Raw genomic sequence first — 18,640 nt, 5'->3', positions numbered from 1 at the left:
TCCTTATTCCATCCATGATGTAGTTGGGGTTTGCACATTGCACTTTTCTGTTATGTTTTGTTAGTCTTTTTAAATCTAGAATGATCACTCCACTTATCTTTTGCATGACATTATCTTTTCGAAGAGTCCAGGTCCATTGTCTTATAGAATGTCAATTGAGGACAACTTCAAATGTATTTTAAATTTTTATCTATATTCTAATTTTACGTGGAGCATTTTTTGGTCACAAAGTAACAAAAGATTAAAAAGGTAAAAAATATATTTGCATATTCCTTGCTGATGCTTTTGAGAAAATTTTATTAAAATAGACTCTTTTTTAGAGTAGATTTATTTAGGTTTACAGCAAAATTGAGCAGAAGATATAGAGATTTCCCATATAGCTCCTGCACCCCCCGATAGGCATAGCCTCCCCCATTATCATATTCCCCACCAGAGTGTTCCATTTGTTAAACTGGTGAACCTACTACTGATACAACATAATAATCCAAGGTCCATAGTTTACATTAGGGTTCACTTTTCGGGTTTTCCATTCTATGGGTTTGGACAAATGTATAATGACATGTACTCATCATTATAGCATCATACAGAGTATTTTCCCTGCCATGAAATTCCTCTGCACTCTGCTTATTCATCTTTCCTACACTCCACCTCAACCCCTGGCAACCACTGAACTTTTTACTGTCTCCATAACTTTGCCTTTCCTAGAATGTCATGTGGTTGGAATCATACAATATGTAGCCTTTTCTGATTGGCTTCTTTCACTTAGCAGCATGTGTTTAAGTTTCCTCCATGTCTTTTCATGGCTTGATGGCTCATTTCTTTTTATCACTGAGTAATATTTCATTGTCTGATGTACCACAGTTTATATAGCCATTCACCTATGGAGGGACTTCTTGGTTGTTTCTAAGCTTTGTCAATTATAAGCAAAGCTGCTATAAACATCCATGTGCAGGTTTTTGTGTGTACATAACTTTTCAACTCCTTTGGGTAAATACCAAGAAGCATAATTGTTAGATCATATGGTAAGAGTAGGTCTAGTATTGTAAGAAGCCACCAAACTGTCTTCTAAAGTGGCTGTACCATTTTCTATTCCCTCCAGCAATGAATGAGAGTTCTTGTTGCTCCACATTCTCACCAGAATTTGGTGTTTTCAGCATTCTGGATTTTTGCCTTTCTAATAGGTTTGTAGTGGTATCTCATTGCTCTTTTAATTTGCATTTCTGTGATGACATATGATGTGGAGAATCTTTTCATATGTTTCATTGCTGTCCATATATCCTCTTTGGTGATGTCTCTGTTAAGGTCTTTGGCCTCTTTTTTAATCAGGTTATTTGTTTTGTTTTATTATTGCTGAGTTTTAAGAGCTCCTTGTATTTTTTACCTAAAAATTATTTTTTTAGGTAAATATATGTTTTTTGAAAATATTTCCTCCCAGTCTGTGGTTTGTCTCTTCAGTTTCTTATTTTTTCTATTTGAAGAAGATTAGCCCTGAGCTAACATCTACCACCAGTCTTCCTCTCTCTCTTCTTTTTTTTTTTTTTTTGCTGAGGAAGACTGGCCCTCAGCTAACATCCATGCCCATCTTCCTCTACATTATATGTGCGATGGCTACCACAGCATGGCTTGACAAACAGTGCGTAGGTCTGCACCCAAGATCCAAACCAGAAACCCCGGGCTGCTGAAGCAGAATGTGCCAACTTAACCATTCTGCCACCTGGCAGCTCTCTTCAGCCTCCTGACCATCAATTGTAGAGCAGAAAATTTAATTTTAATGAATTCCAGCTTATAATTTTCTTCTTTCATGGATTAGGCCTTTGGGCTTGTATCTAAGAAGTCATCATCAAACTCAAGGTTATTTAGATTTTCTCTTATCTTATCATCCAGGAGTTTATAGTGTTATGGTTTACATTCAGTTTTGTGATCCATTTTGAATTAATTTTGTGTAGGGTGTAAGGTCTCTGTCTAAATTAACTTTTTTGCATGTTTATGTCTAGTTGTTTTACTACCAATTGTCAGTAAGACTATCTTTGCTCCATTGTATTGCCTCAGCTCCTTTGTTGAAGATCAGTTGATTCTGTTTATGTAGGTCTATTTCAGAGAACTCTACACTGTTCCATTTTTTTATCAATGGCACACTGTCTTGATTACTGTAGCTTTATAGTAAGTCTTGAAGTCAAATAACGTCAGTCCTCCAACTTTGTTCTTCCTCTTCAATATGGTGTTGGCACTTCTGGGTCTTATGCCTCTCCATATTAACTTTAGAATTAGTTGTTCATAGCCACAAAATAATTTGCTGGGATTTTGATTTTGATTGCCTTGAATCTATAGATCAAGCTGAGGAAAAGTGACATCTTGAGAGTGCTTTTAATACGCAGTAGGGAGAGGGATCTCGTCAAGATGGTGGCGTAAGCAGACTCTGAACTCATCTCCTCTCATGAACACAACCAGGTTACAACTATTTTTGGAAAAATTACGCCAGATCGAAAACTGAAAACTGGATAAAAAGAACCCCCACAACAAGGGACAGTCCTGACTAAGGCTGAAAAGGCAGAAATTCCTGCTGGAGAGGAAAAAAGCCACCTTTGGGAGCAGTGGCTAGGCGGGAGACACCCTAAGGTACGCAGCCCTCCCTGGAGAAGTGAGCTCTGGAGCAGGGGCCAATACTGCTATAAGCATCCTTCAGACTCAGCCCAACTGAGACAGGGGTCTTACTGTCTTGCTGTGCTGGCTATTAACTGCAGCGAGGATACCCCCAGAAAAACTGTTGTCTGAAATCCGAAAAGACCTTGGTAGGTGCTGTTGAAGTTCATCCCTTGGCCTGTTAGCCCAGGGGTCTGCCACGCCCACTAGAGCACAGATTTAATCCAGTTCAGTCAGAGCAGGCAACCCACCCTAAGGTCTGGCCCCACCTAACAGCAAGCCCTCAGGCTACTTTTCAGCCTGCATCAACTGGGTGCCTTGATCCTCTACAGGCAGGCACGGGTGTCCACCTCTGTGGGGCAGGGTTGGTGTGAGGACCAGGTGAACTAATGGGGGCATTGGTGGAGAGGTGGGGGCCTCTCCAGTGCGGCATCAGGGTACACTCCAGGGGGTTGAGAAGTTTGCGTGGACCAAGACTGTGTTGATGGTGTGTGTGGTCCTATGGGGGGTGAGGCTTATCAGTGGCAGAAAATCTGTGTTTCACAAATAGCCATAAAAAGAATTAACCCCATCTTCCAAAGCCTGAAACAATTGAGTGCCCTCATGCCAAGGGCCAGCCCCACTCAGCTGCACTCCTAAGAGAAATGACAACAGCCTTGTAGGCCTGAGGTCTATCACAACTGTACACCCCTGAGCCTAGCAACCAGCTACACTGGGTACCAACCCAATTAAGAGGGAAACTGCAATAGGAGCATGCTGATAGACTTTGCAGCCAACGGTGCTGAGGCTCCCCAAACTGGATTTACAAACAGCTGGCCAGGGAAGAAAAGACTAAATCCATGGGTACCTGAAGTGGGAACAACCCTGCCACAGCAGAAGGACACAGCTGGCCCACAAAGGGATCACTCCTGGATCTTCTGGACTGGTGAGGATAGCAAAGCATACTGCTGGGCCTCATAAGGCATCTCATATATAAGGCCACTTCTCCAAGATTGGGAGACATAGCTAACTCACCTAATACATAGAAATAAGCACAGAGAAAGAGGCATAAGCAGGAAACAAAGAAATGCTTTCCAAGCACAGGAACAGGACAAAACCTCAGAAAAAGGACTAATTGAAACAGAAACAAGTGACCTACTCAACAAAGAGTTCAAACAAAATATCATGAGGATGCTCACAGATATTGGGAGAAGATTGGATGAACACAGTGAGCTCATCAGCAAAGTGGAAAATATAAAAAAAAAATCAGAAATGAAGAATACAATACTGGAAATGAAAAATTCGCTAGATGGACTCAATAGCAGAGTAGAGGATGCAGAAGAACGGATCAGCAAGCTAAACAAAAGACTAGAGGAAATCACCCAAGCAGAACACAAAAAAGAAAAAAGAATTAGAATGAGAACAGTCTAAGGGAACTCTGGGACAATATCAAGCATGCTAACATTCGGATTATAGGTGTCCCAGAAGGAGAAGAGAGAGACAAAGGGGCAGAAAATTTATTTGAAGAAATAATAGATGAAAATTTTCCTAACCTGAGGAAGGAAACAGACATCCGAGTTGAGGAAGTACAGAGAGCTCCAAACATGATAAGCCCAAAGAGGCCCACACCAAGACATATTATAATTAAAATGTCCAAAATTAAAGATAAAGAGAGAATCCTAAAAGCAGCAAGAGAAAAGCCACAAGTGACATACAAAGGGAAGACCATAAGGCTATCAGCGGACTTCTCAGCCAAGTCCCTATAGGCAAGAAGAGAATGGCATGACATATTTAAAGTGCTAAAAGGAAAAAACCTACAGCCAAGAATACTCTACCCATCAAGGTTGTCATTCAGATTGGAAGGAGAGATAAAGAGCTTCCCAGACAAGCAAAAATTAAAGGAGTTTATCACCAAGAAACCAGTTCTACCAGAAATGCTGAAGGGACTTATTTAAGTGGGAAAGAAATGACCACAAATAGAGATTTAAAAAAATTATTAAAAAGACAAAACAACAACAAAAAAACCCAGGCAATAAAATCACTTATAAAGGTAAAAATATAGTTAGGGTAGCAGATCAACTATGTGTGAAGATAATATGAAGGTTAAAAGACAAATGTACTAAAATAACCTATTTCAATGATAAGAGGGTAATGGATAGACACACACTAAACAAGAGACTATATATGATTTGAAAAACATAAAATGTGGGAGGAGGGAAGTGAAAAAGTAGAGGTTTTAGAAAGAGGTCAAGCTAAAGAGTCTATCAACTCGATATAGACTGTTATATACATAGAATATTAAATAGGATTCTCATGGTAATCACAAATAAGAAACATATAATAAGTAAGCAAAAAAGTAAGACAAAAGAAATCAAACGTATTACTAAAGAAAGGCATCAAACCACAAGGAAAGAGAGCAAGAGAAGAAGAAAGGAACAGAGAAGAACTACTAAAATACCCAGAAAAAAGGAGTAACAAATGGCAATAAATACATATTTATCAATAGCTACCTTAAACGTCGGTGGACTAAATGTTCCAATCTAAAGGCATAGGGTGACCAATTGGATAAAAAAACGAGACCAATGTATATGCTGCATACAAGAGACACACTTCCGACCTAAAGACACTCATGAGCTGAAAGTGAAAGGATGGAAAAAGATAGTCCATGCAAATGGCAAAGAAAAGAAAGCGGGGGTAGCAATACTTATATCAGACAAAATAGACTTTAAAACAAAAACTGTAACAAGAGACAAAGAAGGACACTACATAATGATAAAGGAAACAATGCAACAAGAAAATATAACACTTGTAGGGGCCAGCCTGGTGGCGCAGCGGTTAAGATCGCATGTTCTGATTCTTGGTGGCCCGGGGTTCGCCAGTTCGGATCCCGGGTGCTGCAGACATGGCACCGCTTGTCAAAAGCCAAGCTGTGGTAGGTGTCCCATGTATAAAGCAGAGGAAGATGAGCATGGACGTTAGCTCAGGGCCAGTCTTCCTCAGCAAAAAGTGGAGGATTGGCAGTAGTTAGCTTAGGGCTAATCTTCCTCAAAAAAAAAAAAAAAGAAAGAAAATATAACACTTGTAAATATCTATGCACCCAACATAGGGGCACCTAAATATACAAAGCAATTATTAACAGACATAAAAAGAGAAATAGACAGTAACACAATAATAGTAGGACTTTAACACTCCACTTACACCAATGGATAGAGCATCCAAACAGAAGAGCAATAAGGAAACACTGGCCTTAAAGGACACATTAGACCAGATGGACTTAGTAGATGTATACAGAACATTCCACCCAAAAGCCACAGAATACACATTCTTTTCAAATGCACATGGAACATTCTCCAGGATTGATCACATATTAGTCCACGAAACAAGTCTCAATAAATTTAAGAAGATTGAAAGAATACCAAGCATCTTTTCTGATCACAAAGGTATGAAACTAGAAATCAACTACAGGAAGAAAACCAGAAAAGCCACAAAAATGTGGAGATTAAACAAACTGCTACTGAACAACGATTGGGTCCTTGAAGAAATCAAAGGAGAAATCAAGAAATTCCTGGAGACAAATGAAAATGAATATACGACATGCCAAAATCTGTGGGATACAGCAAAGTGGTTCTAAGAGGGAAGTTTATAGCAATTCAGGCCTACCTTAACAATGAAGAAAAATCCCAAATAGACAATCTAAAAGCGCATCTACAGGTACTGGAAAAAGAACAACAAACAAAGCTCAAAATTAGCAGAAGGAAGGAAACAATAAAAATCAGAGCAGAAATAAACGAGACAGAGACTAAAAAGAAATAGAAAGAATTAATGAAACCAAGAGCTGGTTCTTTGAAAAGATAAACAACACTGACAAACCCTTAGCTAGACTCACCAAGAAAAAAATAGAGAAGGCTCAAATAAGTAAAATCAGAAATGAAAGAGGAGAGATTACAACAGACACCTCAGAAACACAAAAGGTGATAAGAGAACACTATGGAAAGCTATATGCCAACAAATTGGATAACCTAGAAGAAATGGATAAATTCTTAGAAACATACAACCTTCCAAAACTGGACCAAGAAGAAGTAGAAAATTTGAATAGACCAATCACCAGTAAGGAGATCGAAACTGCAATCAAAAACCTCCCAAAAAATAAAAGTCCAGGACCAGATAGCTTCCCTGGTGAATTCTACCAAACATTCAAAGAAGACTTAATACCTATCCTTCTCAAACTCTTCCAAAAAATTGAAGAGGAGAGGAGGCTTCCTAGCTCATTCTACGATGCCAACATCATCCTGATACAAACCAGACAAGGACAACACAAAAAAAGAAAATTACAGGCCAATATCACTGATGAACATTGATGCAAAAATCTTCATAAAATACTAGCAAATCGAATACGACAATACATTAAAAAGATCATACCTCACGATCAAGTGGGTTTTATTTGAGGGATGCAGGTGTGGTTCAACATCTGCAAATCTATCAGTGTGATACACCACATAACAAAATGAAGAATAAAAATCACATGATCATCTCAATAGCTGCAGAGAAAGCATTTGACAAGATACAGCATCCATTTATGATAAAAACTCTAAATAAAATGGGTATAGAAGGAAAGTACCTCAACATAATAAAGGCCACATATTACAAACCCACAGCTAATATCATTCTGAACGAAGAAAAACTGAAAGCTGTCCCTCTAAGAACAGGAACCAGACAAGGATGTCCACTGTCATCACTCTTATTTAACATGGCATTGGAAGTCGTAGCCAGAGCAATCAGGCAAGAAAAAGAAATAAAAGGGATCCACATTGGAAAATCATGTCACTCTTTGCAGATGACATGATTTTATATATAGAAAACCCTAAAGAATCCACTAAAAAACTTTTAGAAATAATAGGTGAATACAGTCAAGTCGCAGGATACAAAATCAACATACAAAAAATTGGTTGCATTTCTATAAACTAACAACAAAGTAGCAGAAAGAGAAATTAAGAATACAATCCTCTTTACAATTGCAACAAAAGGAATAAAAACACCTAGGAATAAACTTAACCAAAGAGGTGAAAGATCTGTACACCGAAAACTATAAACATTGTTGAAAGAAATCAAAGAAGACACAAAGAAATGGAAAGATAGTCCATACTCTTGGATGCAAGAATTAACATCGATAAAATGTTCATACTTCCTAAAGCAATCTATAGATTCAATGCTATCCCTATCAAAGTTCCAACAACAATTTTCACAGAAATAGAACAAAGAATCCTAAAATTTATATGGAACAACAAAAGACCCTGAATAGCCAAAAGATTCCCGAGAAAAAAGGACAAAGCTGGAGGTATCACACTCCCTGATTCCAAAATATACTACAAAGCCATAGTAACCAAAACAGCATGGTACTGGCACAAAAACAGATACACAGATCGATGGAACAGAATCAAGAGCCCAAAGGTAAACCCACATATTTATGGACAGTTAATATTTGACAAGGGAGTCAAGAACATACGATGGAGAAAGGAGAGTCTCTTCAATAAATGGTGTTGCGAAAACTGGACATCCACATACAGAAGAATGAAAGTAGACCATTACCTTACACTGTGCACAAAAATCAACTCAAAATGGATTAAAGACTTGAATGTAAGACCCGAAACCATGAAACTTCTAGAAGAAAACATAAGCAGTACGCTCTTTGACATCGGTCTGAGCAGCATATTTTCAAGTACCATGTCTGACCAGGCAAGGGAAACAAAAGAAAAAATGAACAAATGGGACTACATCAAACTAAAAAGTTTCTGCCCAGCAAAGGAGACCATCAACAAAACAAAAAGACAACCTAACAATTGAGAGAAGATATTCGCAAACCATTTATCAGATAAGGGGCTAATATCCAAAATATACAAAGAACTCATACAGCTCAACAACAAAAAACCAACAATCCAATTAAAAAATCGGCAAAGGATCTGAGAAGAGATTTCTCCAAAGAAGATATATGGATGGCCAACAGGCATATGAAAAGATGCTCAACATCCTTAGCTATCAGGGAAATTCAAATCAAAACTACAATGAGGTATCACCTCACTCTGGTCAGAATGGCTATAATTAACAAGACAGGAAACAACAAATGTTGGAGAGGATGTGGAGAGAAGGGAACACTTGTGCACTGCTGGTGGGAGGGCAAACTGGTGCAGCCACTATGGAAAGCAGTATGGAGTATCCTCAGAAAATTAAGGATAGATCTACCATATGATCTAGCTATTCCACTGCTGGGTATTTATCCAAAGAACTTGAAAACGCAAAGGCATAAAGATACGTGCACCCCTATGTTCATTGCAGCGTTATACACAATAGCTAAGACTTGGAAGCAACTTAGGTGCCCATCAAAGGACGAATGAATAAAGAAGATGTGGTATTTATGCATGATGGAATACTACTCAGCCATAAGAAATGAAAAAATCTGGCCATTTGTGACAACATGGATGGACCTTGAGGGTATTATGCTGAGTGAAATAAGTCAGAGGCAGAAAGTCAAATACCGTATGATCGCACTCATAAGTAGAAGATAAAAACAATGACAAACACACACATAGCATTGGAGATTGGATTGGTGGTTACCATAGGAGAAGGGGGGAGGGCAAAATGGGTGATTAAGCTCACATGTGAGGGGATGGACTATAATTAGTTTTTGGGTGGTGAACATGATGTCATCTACACAGAATTTGAAATATATTGTGATGTACCTCTGAAAGGCATATAATGTTATAATCCAACGTTATTGCAATTAAAGATAAATAAATAAATAAAATAAAAATAAAGTAGAGGAAGATGGACACCAATCTTCCTTAGCAAAAAAGAGGAGGATTGGCAGCAGATGTTAGCTGAGGGCTAATCTCCCTAAAAAAAAAAACCTTTTAAAATAAGTTAAATGGATACATTTTCTGTATTTTATATGAATAGGCTTCTCTTAAAGTTGGACTCATTATGGCTAGAATTGGTGACGATGGTAAAAGTGTACTCATTCAAAATATCAATGAGGCAAGTATTAAAAATGAAATATAATAATATTAAGTAAAAAAATGCAGTAGGAATAGCGAAGGGCTTTTGTTACTGACATTATGCAAAGAACCATTGGTAAACAGTTTCTAGTCTCTGGCAGAAAGTGTGGCTTATCATTTCTTTCTCTTTGCCCCAAATATTTAATGCTTCTATGATCCTGAAAGACGCTAGGCAGAAAAGAATCTGATGTCATTCTGTATATTCTCAGAGTCAGTGTCCTAGATCAGGGTTCCTAACAACTTCATCACTATCAAAAGGCTTGAATGCTTTAGCAACTATTGCCTTTCTCCGACCTCTGACATAGGAATCCTCTTTTCTTTCTGTCATGAATAAGTAGAGTGACCGTAAAATTTTCATCCTCGATGGGATACTTTTGAGACCAATAAAGGTATGTTATTCATAATTAAGTCTAGCTTGCCCAGGCATGTGGGATGACTGGGCACTCAAGCAACAAGGGAAGTTGGGCTATTGCATTGAGGATGCACAAGGAAGAAGAGATTCTAGGAACTGATGCTAGTAGGTTTGTCTAAGCTCAGACTAATGTCCAATCAGCACAAGACCGTGGTCACTAAGGTAGCTGTCTGAGTACCAGAAGTCCGTGCCAGTACCCTGTGTCACCCTCACCAAGAGTTTCTATGACTTGTGTCTACAATGGCACCAGCATGGCTCTTTCCCTTGCAATGGAGCAAAGGTGAGGTCTAGTTTGCTTGAGAAATTCAAACCATGAAGATTTTAGTTGCTTTATTTACAACTGAACATTAAGATATTCAACTTTTTTAAGGACTGAGGCCTCCAGAGAAAAGTATGAGACTGTAAATTTTGAATTTTGGCTGAAAGGGATGTTATAATGAGCAGAAGCGATATTCCAAATGTTTAACAATCAATATTTGTGAGTCGCTGATCATTAATAATGGACATTGACCTTGACACTTGAAGTGTTCACGCAGAGTTGCCTACTAAGGAGGGGTCATGGGGAGATGGTGAATACTTAGGATGCTTGGGTATTTATGAGCTGAATATCAGCCTGGTAGAGGTTATATTTGGGGTAAGTTGTTTTCAAGCCTGCCAATATTCTTAGTACTGCCTTCTCCAACTTGACATCTCCTGACGCATCACCAATAGGCACTCCCAATTTATTATGTCCAAAACAGAAGTCTTAACTTTCTCCTCCATATGGGTTCCTTTTCCTGTCTTCCCTCAGATTATTTAACCATATCAGCATTCATCCATTTGCTCAGGCTGAAGATATAGATATCATCCTTGATCCTCCTTTTGCCATATCATAGCCTCCTTCTTAAATATGTCAAGCCATCAGGAAATCTTATTGTATCTTTCCACAGATAGCTTCCCAATCCAGCTCCTTGTTACCATTTCCATGGTCACCTTGCTAATTAAAGTTCCCATCCTTTTTCCTTAGAATTATTTGATAGTCTCTTAAATGATATCATTACATCACTTTTGCTCCCTCAGTTAATTATCAATGAAGCACTAATAAGGCAGATTAAAATTCTATCAAAATACTTCTCCTAAAAGCCTTTGATGGGTGCATGTCAGGTTCCAGGGATAAAAGAATTTTACTCTACAATCTTCCCTCCACTCTCTCAGAAAAGATGTATAAAACTGTGCATAACACAAAAAGCAACTACTCAAAGAGAGTACTGGTGTATTCAAGAGTTCACAGAAGCAAGTAGTCTGTGGTGGAGTGTGTATGGCCCTTCAGAGGAGAGCACATAGGGAACAATATAAAGAAGATCCTGTTTCCATGGCTATAACCTGAGTAAGCTGCAAACCACACAGTAAATACAGTGATTGGGGTATATGTGTAAAACCTGCCTTCATGTGGCCTAGAGAAGCAGATGATAGACTGTGGTAGATTGGAAACACTGATGAGAGTGAGAGATCCAGCAATGGAAAGTGACAAAGAGGGAGTCTTTAAATTGTGTGTACCACACATCCCTGACTGGTCTCTGAAACACACACGTGCAGAATAAGCTCAAAGCTGGTCAAAGTCAAAGATCTGAACTGAGGCCAGTTGCCCAAGAAGCAGTTTTTAGTTCAATCCCAGGATGAACATTACTCACTAAAATGAAAGAATCAGTACTACTGATGAATAATACTGGAAGATAGAATCTCCACAACTTAATGATTATAATAGTAAAGATAGAATTCAATATTTCTTGGTATGTGAAGAACCAAAGAAATGAAATCCATTCTGAAGAGAATAGAAATCATTCAAACCTCTCCTGAGAGAAGACAAATTTTGATTTAACCAATAAGTATTTTAAGGAGGTAGTAGGAGTATCCTCAAAGATGCAAGTAAAATATGATTTAATAACGTATGAAAATCACAGCTCAGAAATAGGCACTCTCAGCAGAGAAATTGATGAAACAAACCACAATAAATGAAATTCTAGAACTCAAAAAGTATAGTTGCTGTTATAAATATTCACTGTGACTTAATAGCCACGTGGACACAAGAGAAAGACTATGTGAATTTGAAGATAGAGCAATAGAAGCTATAGAAGGTGAAGAACAGAGAGAAACAGTGATTCAAAAAAATCGACAGAGAGCCTCAGAGGGCTGCTACACCAGGAGTCAGCAAATATTTCCAGTAAAGACCAGATAACTATTGTTTTAGGCTTCTTGAGCCACATACAGTGTCTATCAATGTTCATATTTGCTTTTCCGTTTTATATTAACGTTTGTGTTTATTTTTTATTAAATATATATAAAAGAAAATTTGCTGTTTTTATTAATTTTAAGTGTATAAACCAGTGACAATTACATTTACAATGTTCTGCAAACATCATTACTATCTATTTCCAAACATTTTTCAACATTGCCAATAGAAATTCTGTGCTCAATAAAGCAATAACTCCCCTTCCTCCCTTTGCCCTAGCCTCTGGGCATGTCTACGCTACTTTTTTTCTCTGAGACTATGTGGAATCATGCAAGTGGAATCATGCAATAATTGTCCTTTTGTGCCTGTCTTATTTCACTGGATACTTGTTTGTGTCCTACATGTGGTTTACCTCAGAGAGTATTCCATGTGCATGTGAGAATTTTGTGTATTCTGCTATTGTTGTGTTCTATACATGTGTATTAGGTCTAGTTAGCTTAATAGTGTTAAAGTCTTCTATTACTCATTGTTCTTTGGTCTGGTAGCTCTGTGCACTATTGAAAGTGATTTATTGAATTATGTAACTGTTATTCTAGAGCTGTCAATTTCACTTATCAACTCTGTCAGTGTTTACCTTGTATGTTTTGGGCTCTGTTGTTTTGTGCATCTATGTTTATCATTGTTATATATTCTTGTTGAACTGACTTTCTTAAAATCAATATTTGAATTCCTTCTTATAACAAGTTTTGAGTTAAAGTCTATTTTATCTGGAATTAGGAATAGTCAATCAAGTTTTCTTTTGGTGGCTGTTTACATGAAATATCATTTTCCATCCTTTCATTTTCCAGTTATTTGTGTTTTTAGATCCAAAATGAGTCTGTCATACAGCATATAGTTGGATCCTATTTTTTTTAACCCATTCTGTCAATCTTTGTCTTTTGAATGGAGAGTGTTATCCATTTACATATAAGGTAATTAATAATAAGGAAGGACTCTCTTCTGTTATTTTGCTATTTGTTTTCAGTATGTCTTACAGCTATTTATTTTTCATTCCCTCTTGCTGACTGCTTATTTGCTTCATTGATTTTTTTGTAGTGACATTCTTTGTTTCCCTTATCATTTCCTTTTGTGTATATTCTATAGATATTTTTTCTGTGGTTTCCATATAACATCCTAGTCACAGCAATCTAGTTTGAATTGATAACTTCAATTGCACAAAAGTCTCTACTTCTATACCGCTATCTGTTCCTCCTGTTTATGATATTGATATCACAAATTACAACTTTATACACAAACATAGATTTTAAATTATTTTAATGCATTTTTGTTTTAAATCCTTTGGAAAATAAAAAGTAAACATAAATACCAAATTACAATAATACTTGTTTTCATATTTGCCTATATGTTTACCTTTATCAGAGAACTTTTCTCTTCATATCTATTTCTTTTTTAAGTTACTATCTAGTACCCTTTAATCGCAAAGTGAATCTCCCCTTTTAATGTTTCTTGTAGGGTAAGTCTAGTGATATTGAACTCCACTAGCTTTTGTTCATCTGTGAGTATCTTAATTTTTAACTCATTTTTAAATGATTCTTTTGCCAGATATAGAACTCTTCACTGACTTTTTTTTTTTTTTTTTTGAGGAAGACTGGCCTTGAGCTAACATCTGTGCCAATTCTTCTCTATTTTATATGTGGGAAACATGCCACAGCATGGCTTGATAAGCAAACTTAACCACTCTGCCACCAGGCCAGCCCTGACAGTGTTTTTCTTTCAGCAGTTTCAACATATCATCCCACTGCCTTCTGGCCTCCAAAGTTTCTAATGAGAAATTAATAAATGATCTCAATGAGGATCCTTCTGTGTGATGAGTTGCTTCTCTCCTGCTGCTTTCAAGATTCTCTCTTTGAGCCAACCTCATTGGCCTATTGGTTAATTTTGATACACTTCACGTTGTTGGCCCTAGTTTGGTTCCCAGGCATGGACCTACAGTACTCATCAGTGGCCATGCTGTGCTGGCAGCCCACATCCAAAATAGAGGAAGACTGGCAACAGATGTTAGCACAAGGTGAATCTTCCTCAGCAGAAAAAAAAAAAGATTCTCTCTCCGTCTTTGGTTTTGGACATTTTGATTATAACGGGTCTCAGTGTGGGTCTCTTTGAGTTAATCCTACTAGGATTTCCTTGAGGCTCTTGGATTTCATTGTAGATTGATATCTTTCATCAAATTTGGGAAGTTTCCTGCATTATTTCTCATTTACTCTCTCTGCCCCTTTTTCCCTCTCTTCTCTTTCTGAGACTCCCATAATTAGTATTTTGGTTCCTGCTGATGTTCCCTAAGTCCCTTAGGCTTTGTTCACTTTTCCTCATTCTTTTTTCTGCCTGTTCATCAGACTCAATAATTTAAACTGTACTATCTTCATGTTCACTGTTCACTCCATCTGCTCAAAACTGCTGTTGAATCCTCTAGAGAAAATTTCAACTCATTATATATTTCACCTCCAAAACTTCTATTTGTTTCTATTTTTATAATTTGTATCACTTTGTTGATATTCTCTTTTTGTTCATGGAGTATTTTCCTGAATTATTTTCTTTTTTTCCCCATGTTTTACTTCAGTGTTTTGAAAATATTTAGGACAGCTGTTTTAAAGCCATTGTGTGAATGTCTGACTTCTGGGCTTACTCATGTGAACAGTCTCTGTCAGGTTTTAGTTTTTCCTTTTTAAGAACCATGTTTCCCTGTTTCTTTGCATGCCTTCTGATATTTTTGTTGTTGTTGAAAATTGAGCATTTGGTTATCATACTATGCTAAATCTGGAAATTAGATATGCTCTCTTACTCAGGGTTTGCTCATTCTTTTATTAATTGTCACAGGGCTTGGTAGTCTATTCTTTTCAGACCTTTCCAAACTGCTTTGCAAAACTATTAGTTCATGTTCAGCTAAGTTTTGATGGAGATTTCCTCCCCAGTGCTTGCATGTTTGATCTGGTTTTGGGAAAGCCTTAAAGGCTTAGCTAGGCTTGCACTGTGGGTAGGTATCAAGCTGAGGTAAAAGCTTTAGATGTTCTCATGTCTTTTCTGAGAATGTGCTTTGCCTGGCCTTGATCATGACTTTATCAATTCCCCCTTATATATGGCTGTTTTTGAAAGTCTTGATTTCCCAAAGGTTCTCAAGCAAGATTCTCTGTCAGGTATTAGATGGTCTATAGAATGTGTTCAGTAGTCCTTATTGTATGTCACAATATTTTCACATAAAATGCTCAGAAAACCAAAAATAGAGGAAAACTTCTTAAACCTAATTAAGGGTATCTACTATAATCCTATAGCTCACATTATACTCAAGTTTGAAAGAACAATGCATTCTACCTAAGGTCAGAATAAGGCAAGATTTTATCATCTCTCACCACTTTCATTAAGCATGATACTGAATGTTGTAGCTATTTACAGAAAAAGAGTAAAAGGAAAAAGAAAGGAAAATAATAAGTAAAACTTTCATTACTAGCAGATGAAAACATAGTTCTGTAGAAAACTTTAAGGAATTCACAATAAAGCTATGAGACCTAAAAAATAAATTTATCAAGGTGGCAGTTGGTAAGTTCAGTATATAAGTGTAAATTTCATTTTTTTAAATAACAGCAATGAATAATCGGAAATTAAAGTTACAAAAAACAACTTCTTAGCCTCAAAAACTAAGTTAATTAGAAATAAATTTAATGGAAAACATGCATGGTTTCTACAAACTATAAATGTTGACGAAGGAAATCCTTTAGTTATTCCTCTCAGCTTTCTGATGAAGTTCAAAATACTTAGATTATATTGACCCCTCCATTTCACCTATTTCTCCACTGTAATCTGTGACTAGGCCCTTTCCATCCCCAAACTCTGCTACCCCATGACACATGAAAATTGATATATCTATAATTTCTCATGACACTGTCCCAGAAGGCTGTGTTACTGGGCTCCTGAAAATGAACACACTGACTCTGAACTCATTTATATGTTACATTTACTGTGATATATTTAGTGTTCACATTTCTCATCTGAGACAACAGAAAATATTATGCTGGTGAATGTTAAGGGGCACATCCTGCACTCCACCTCCCTCAGAAGAGACGTGGTTGGGTGTTGACAATGATTTCAGAAGAAGTCTCTTTCAGAAGGGATACTGTCAGGCACAGAATATCCCAAACTACTCATATGACAAACTTTGATCAGCTGTTAGCAGATTAATTACTTTACATGACTGAAAAGCCTACCTTTAAAAACTTGTTTTTGCAAACACAAAAATTAAGTTTCCTGGCATAATTTTTCAATGTACTACCAAGAACACATTGTTCTACACCCCACAGGTCTTATAGAAAAATCTACTCTTCATACTAAGGCAACTAGGCCATGATGACCATTCTCTGGGAAACCACAAACATTCAGCTCACAGGGTACAGGAAGGATTGAATATGGCACCCCTGGCCAAGGCCAAGATAGCAGTTTTCCATATCTGTGTTTTTAAACAGGCTGGATCTCACGACATGAAACATTTTCCTCATCATTCCCGTAGCTAATACCTGCTCATGTTTCTAAACCACATGTTATAGCACCTCCTCTATACATACTGTCCTGATGTGCTTCCAAATTTAATGGAGATGTCACTACTGTGTCTTGTACACCAAGGTCAATGTTGAAAACGTAGCACTCACCACACTCATTAGTTCTCCTCTTGAAAATCTGGGAAGTGGAGACCAAGGAAGCTCTAGGACAGTGTAATTTATAATATGTATTTCTGAAGGAAAGAATGATTCATGAAATGATGAAAATACTCAGGAAAGAGAGCTGTGATCCAGAGACACTCACCTGTCTGATAAATGGCCATATATGATTCCTCCCACCAGCATTCCAGCCATGACTAAGAATTTAGACACTGAGATCAGTGACTGAAATTCACACACCAGGTCCCACTGTAAGAGAAGGAAACTTGCAAAGGAGAGCTCCACAGCATTTTATAATCCCTGCATGGAAACACTTTAACATTACTTGCAAATTTTAGTATATTAGGCCCCTATCTTCTTTTCCAGCTTCCCTTTCTACATTACCTGCCATTCTAATTTAAATCTCAGGTTAAACATAAATTTTTTCTGGAAAACTCCTCTAAAATTATAAGTTTTACTAATTCTCTGTTTTACTTCATGCAAACTGGTGCTTAATCATGGCAATAGAATGCAATTATTTTAATTTTAAAATTTTATTTATGCCTGAATTTATTCGAAGACAACGTATGTGACTGCACTGGGGTACAGTTTAAACATGGAGGTTTTCATCAATCTCCAAAGTATTTATAATTTTCAACCAAATGGTAAGCATTACTGACCTAGCATAACATTTTTAACATATTACATAAATTACTTGCTTACACTTTGGTCTTTTCAAGAATAAAATCACTACAATAGTAGTCTATTTTTTAATTCATTAGTATTATTATTTATTTAAATGTAAAGCATTTAATAAAGAAGCAATTAATATTTCCTGAAAGATTTAAGAATGAGCACCTATGTAATGACTGAAGGCTTGAAGCATCTTCATTATTTTTTCTATCTCTAAACACCCACAGTATGAACTCAGAGCACATCTACAGGGCTTCTTACCTCAGTCACAGTGGTGGAGGAGAAGGAGCTTTGGTCATACACCCAGCCATTCACACATGGCTCCGTGTCCAGCTCACTCATATTAGGGAAGGTCCCATTCAGGTGAAGGAGCTGCCACTGGGGATGAAGGAAGCGACGACAATTTTCTGGCCTCAGGTTTGAATCCAGTGGGATGGAGATTCTCAGGAGGGTGTCTTGACTGAGGATCCCAGTGCCATTAGCAGAGACAGTGTCATTGTCGAGGATGTGGACCCAGCAGCGGTGACCAGGGACGGCTGCAGTGAAGTTCTCCAATAGCACATGAGGGAACACTATAATGCTGGAAATACAAAGGCAAACAATCTGAAGGATCTGGAATCTCCCCAGGCCTCCAACTTGATCCAGGAGGTCCTGAAAGGCCATGGAGGCTCAACGGGTGATCCCCAAGATGAGACAAAATGACTGTATCTAGAAAAGTTTGAGAGAAAATATTTCCTTCCACACGTGACGCTAAATGTGTGATGACCACACTTTCTCCTCAATTGACCCTGTCTGTCTTCCAAAGCAGGGCCATGGAAGCTGTTTCTCAAGATTGTGTTAGGGCCTGTAGTTAGCCGTTTTCCTTAGTTACAGCAGGAAATGTTTTGCTCAGGTACTTCCAGTGGTGGACAATTCAACCTGTTAAAGGTGTACTTTGTAAAAATTTTTGTCCTCAGCAGTGCTTCAACGTCAGCAG

The 18,640-nt window shown here is 37.5% G+C and overlaps 1 protein-coding gene across 3 annotated transcripts in view; it reads right to left on the bottom strand.

The window, feature by feature from the left end:
* The window catches only part of LOC103566113 (organic anion transporter 7-like), a 36,802-nt gene extending 18,162 nt beyond the window's left edge, over positions 1 to 18,640 (bottom strand). For 2 of the 3 annotated variants that reach the window (XR_011524140.1, XM_070565366.1), the window contains exons 1-2: positions 17,926 to 18,630; positions 17,138 to 17,241 (exon numbers count right to left, since the gene is read on the bottom strand). Coding sequence is in view for 2 of the 3 variants with exons in the window: in XM_070565366.1 (XP_070421467.1) it covers positions 17,138 to 17,241; positions 17,926 to 18,327 (506 nt within the window). In the remaining variant the exon portion in view is untranslated. Of the gene's footprint in view, positions 1 to 17,137; positions 17,242 to 17,925 lie in introns of all 3 variants that reach the window. The other variant, XM_070565367.1, reaches the window with a different exon arrangement.

This window comes from Equus przewalskii, chromosome 11 (assembly GCF_037783145.1).
Source record: "Equus przewalskii isolate Varuska chromosome 11, EquPr2, whole genome shotgun sequence".
Taxonomy (NCBI): Eukaryota; Metazoa; Chordata; class Mammalia; order Perissodactyla; family Equidae; genus Equus; species Equus przewalskii.
The sequence above is the reverse complement of the archived record's forward strand: the minus strand, read 5'-3'. Positions and strand labels throughout refer to the sequence as shown.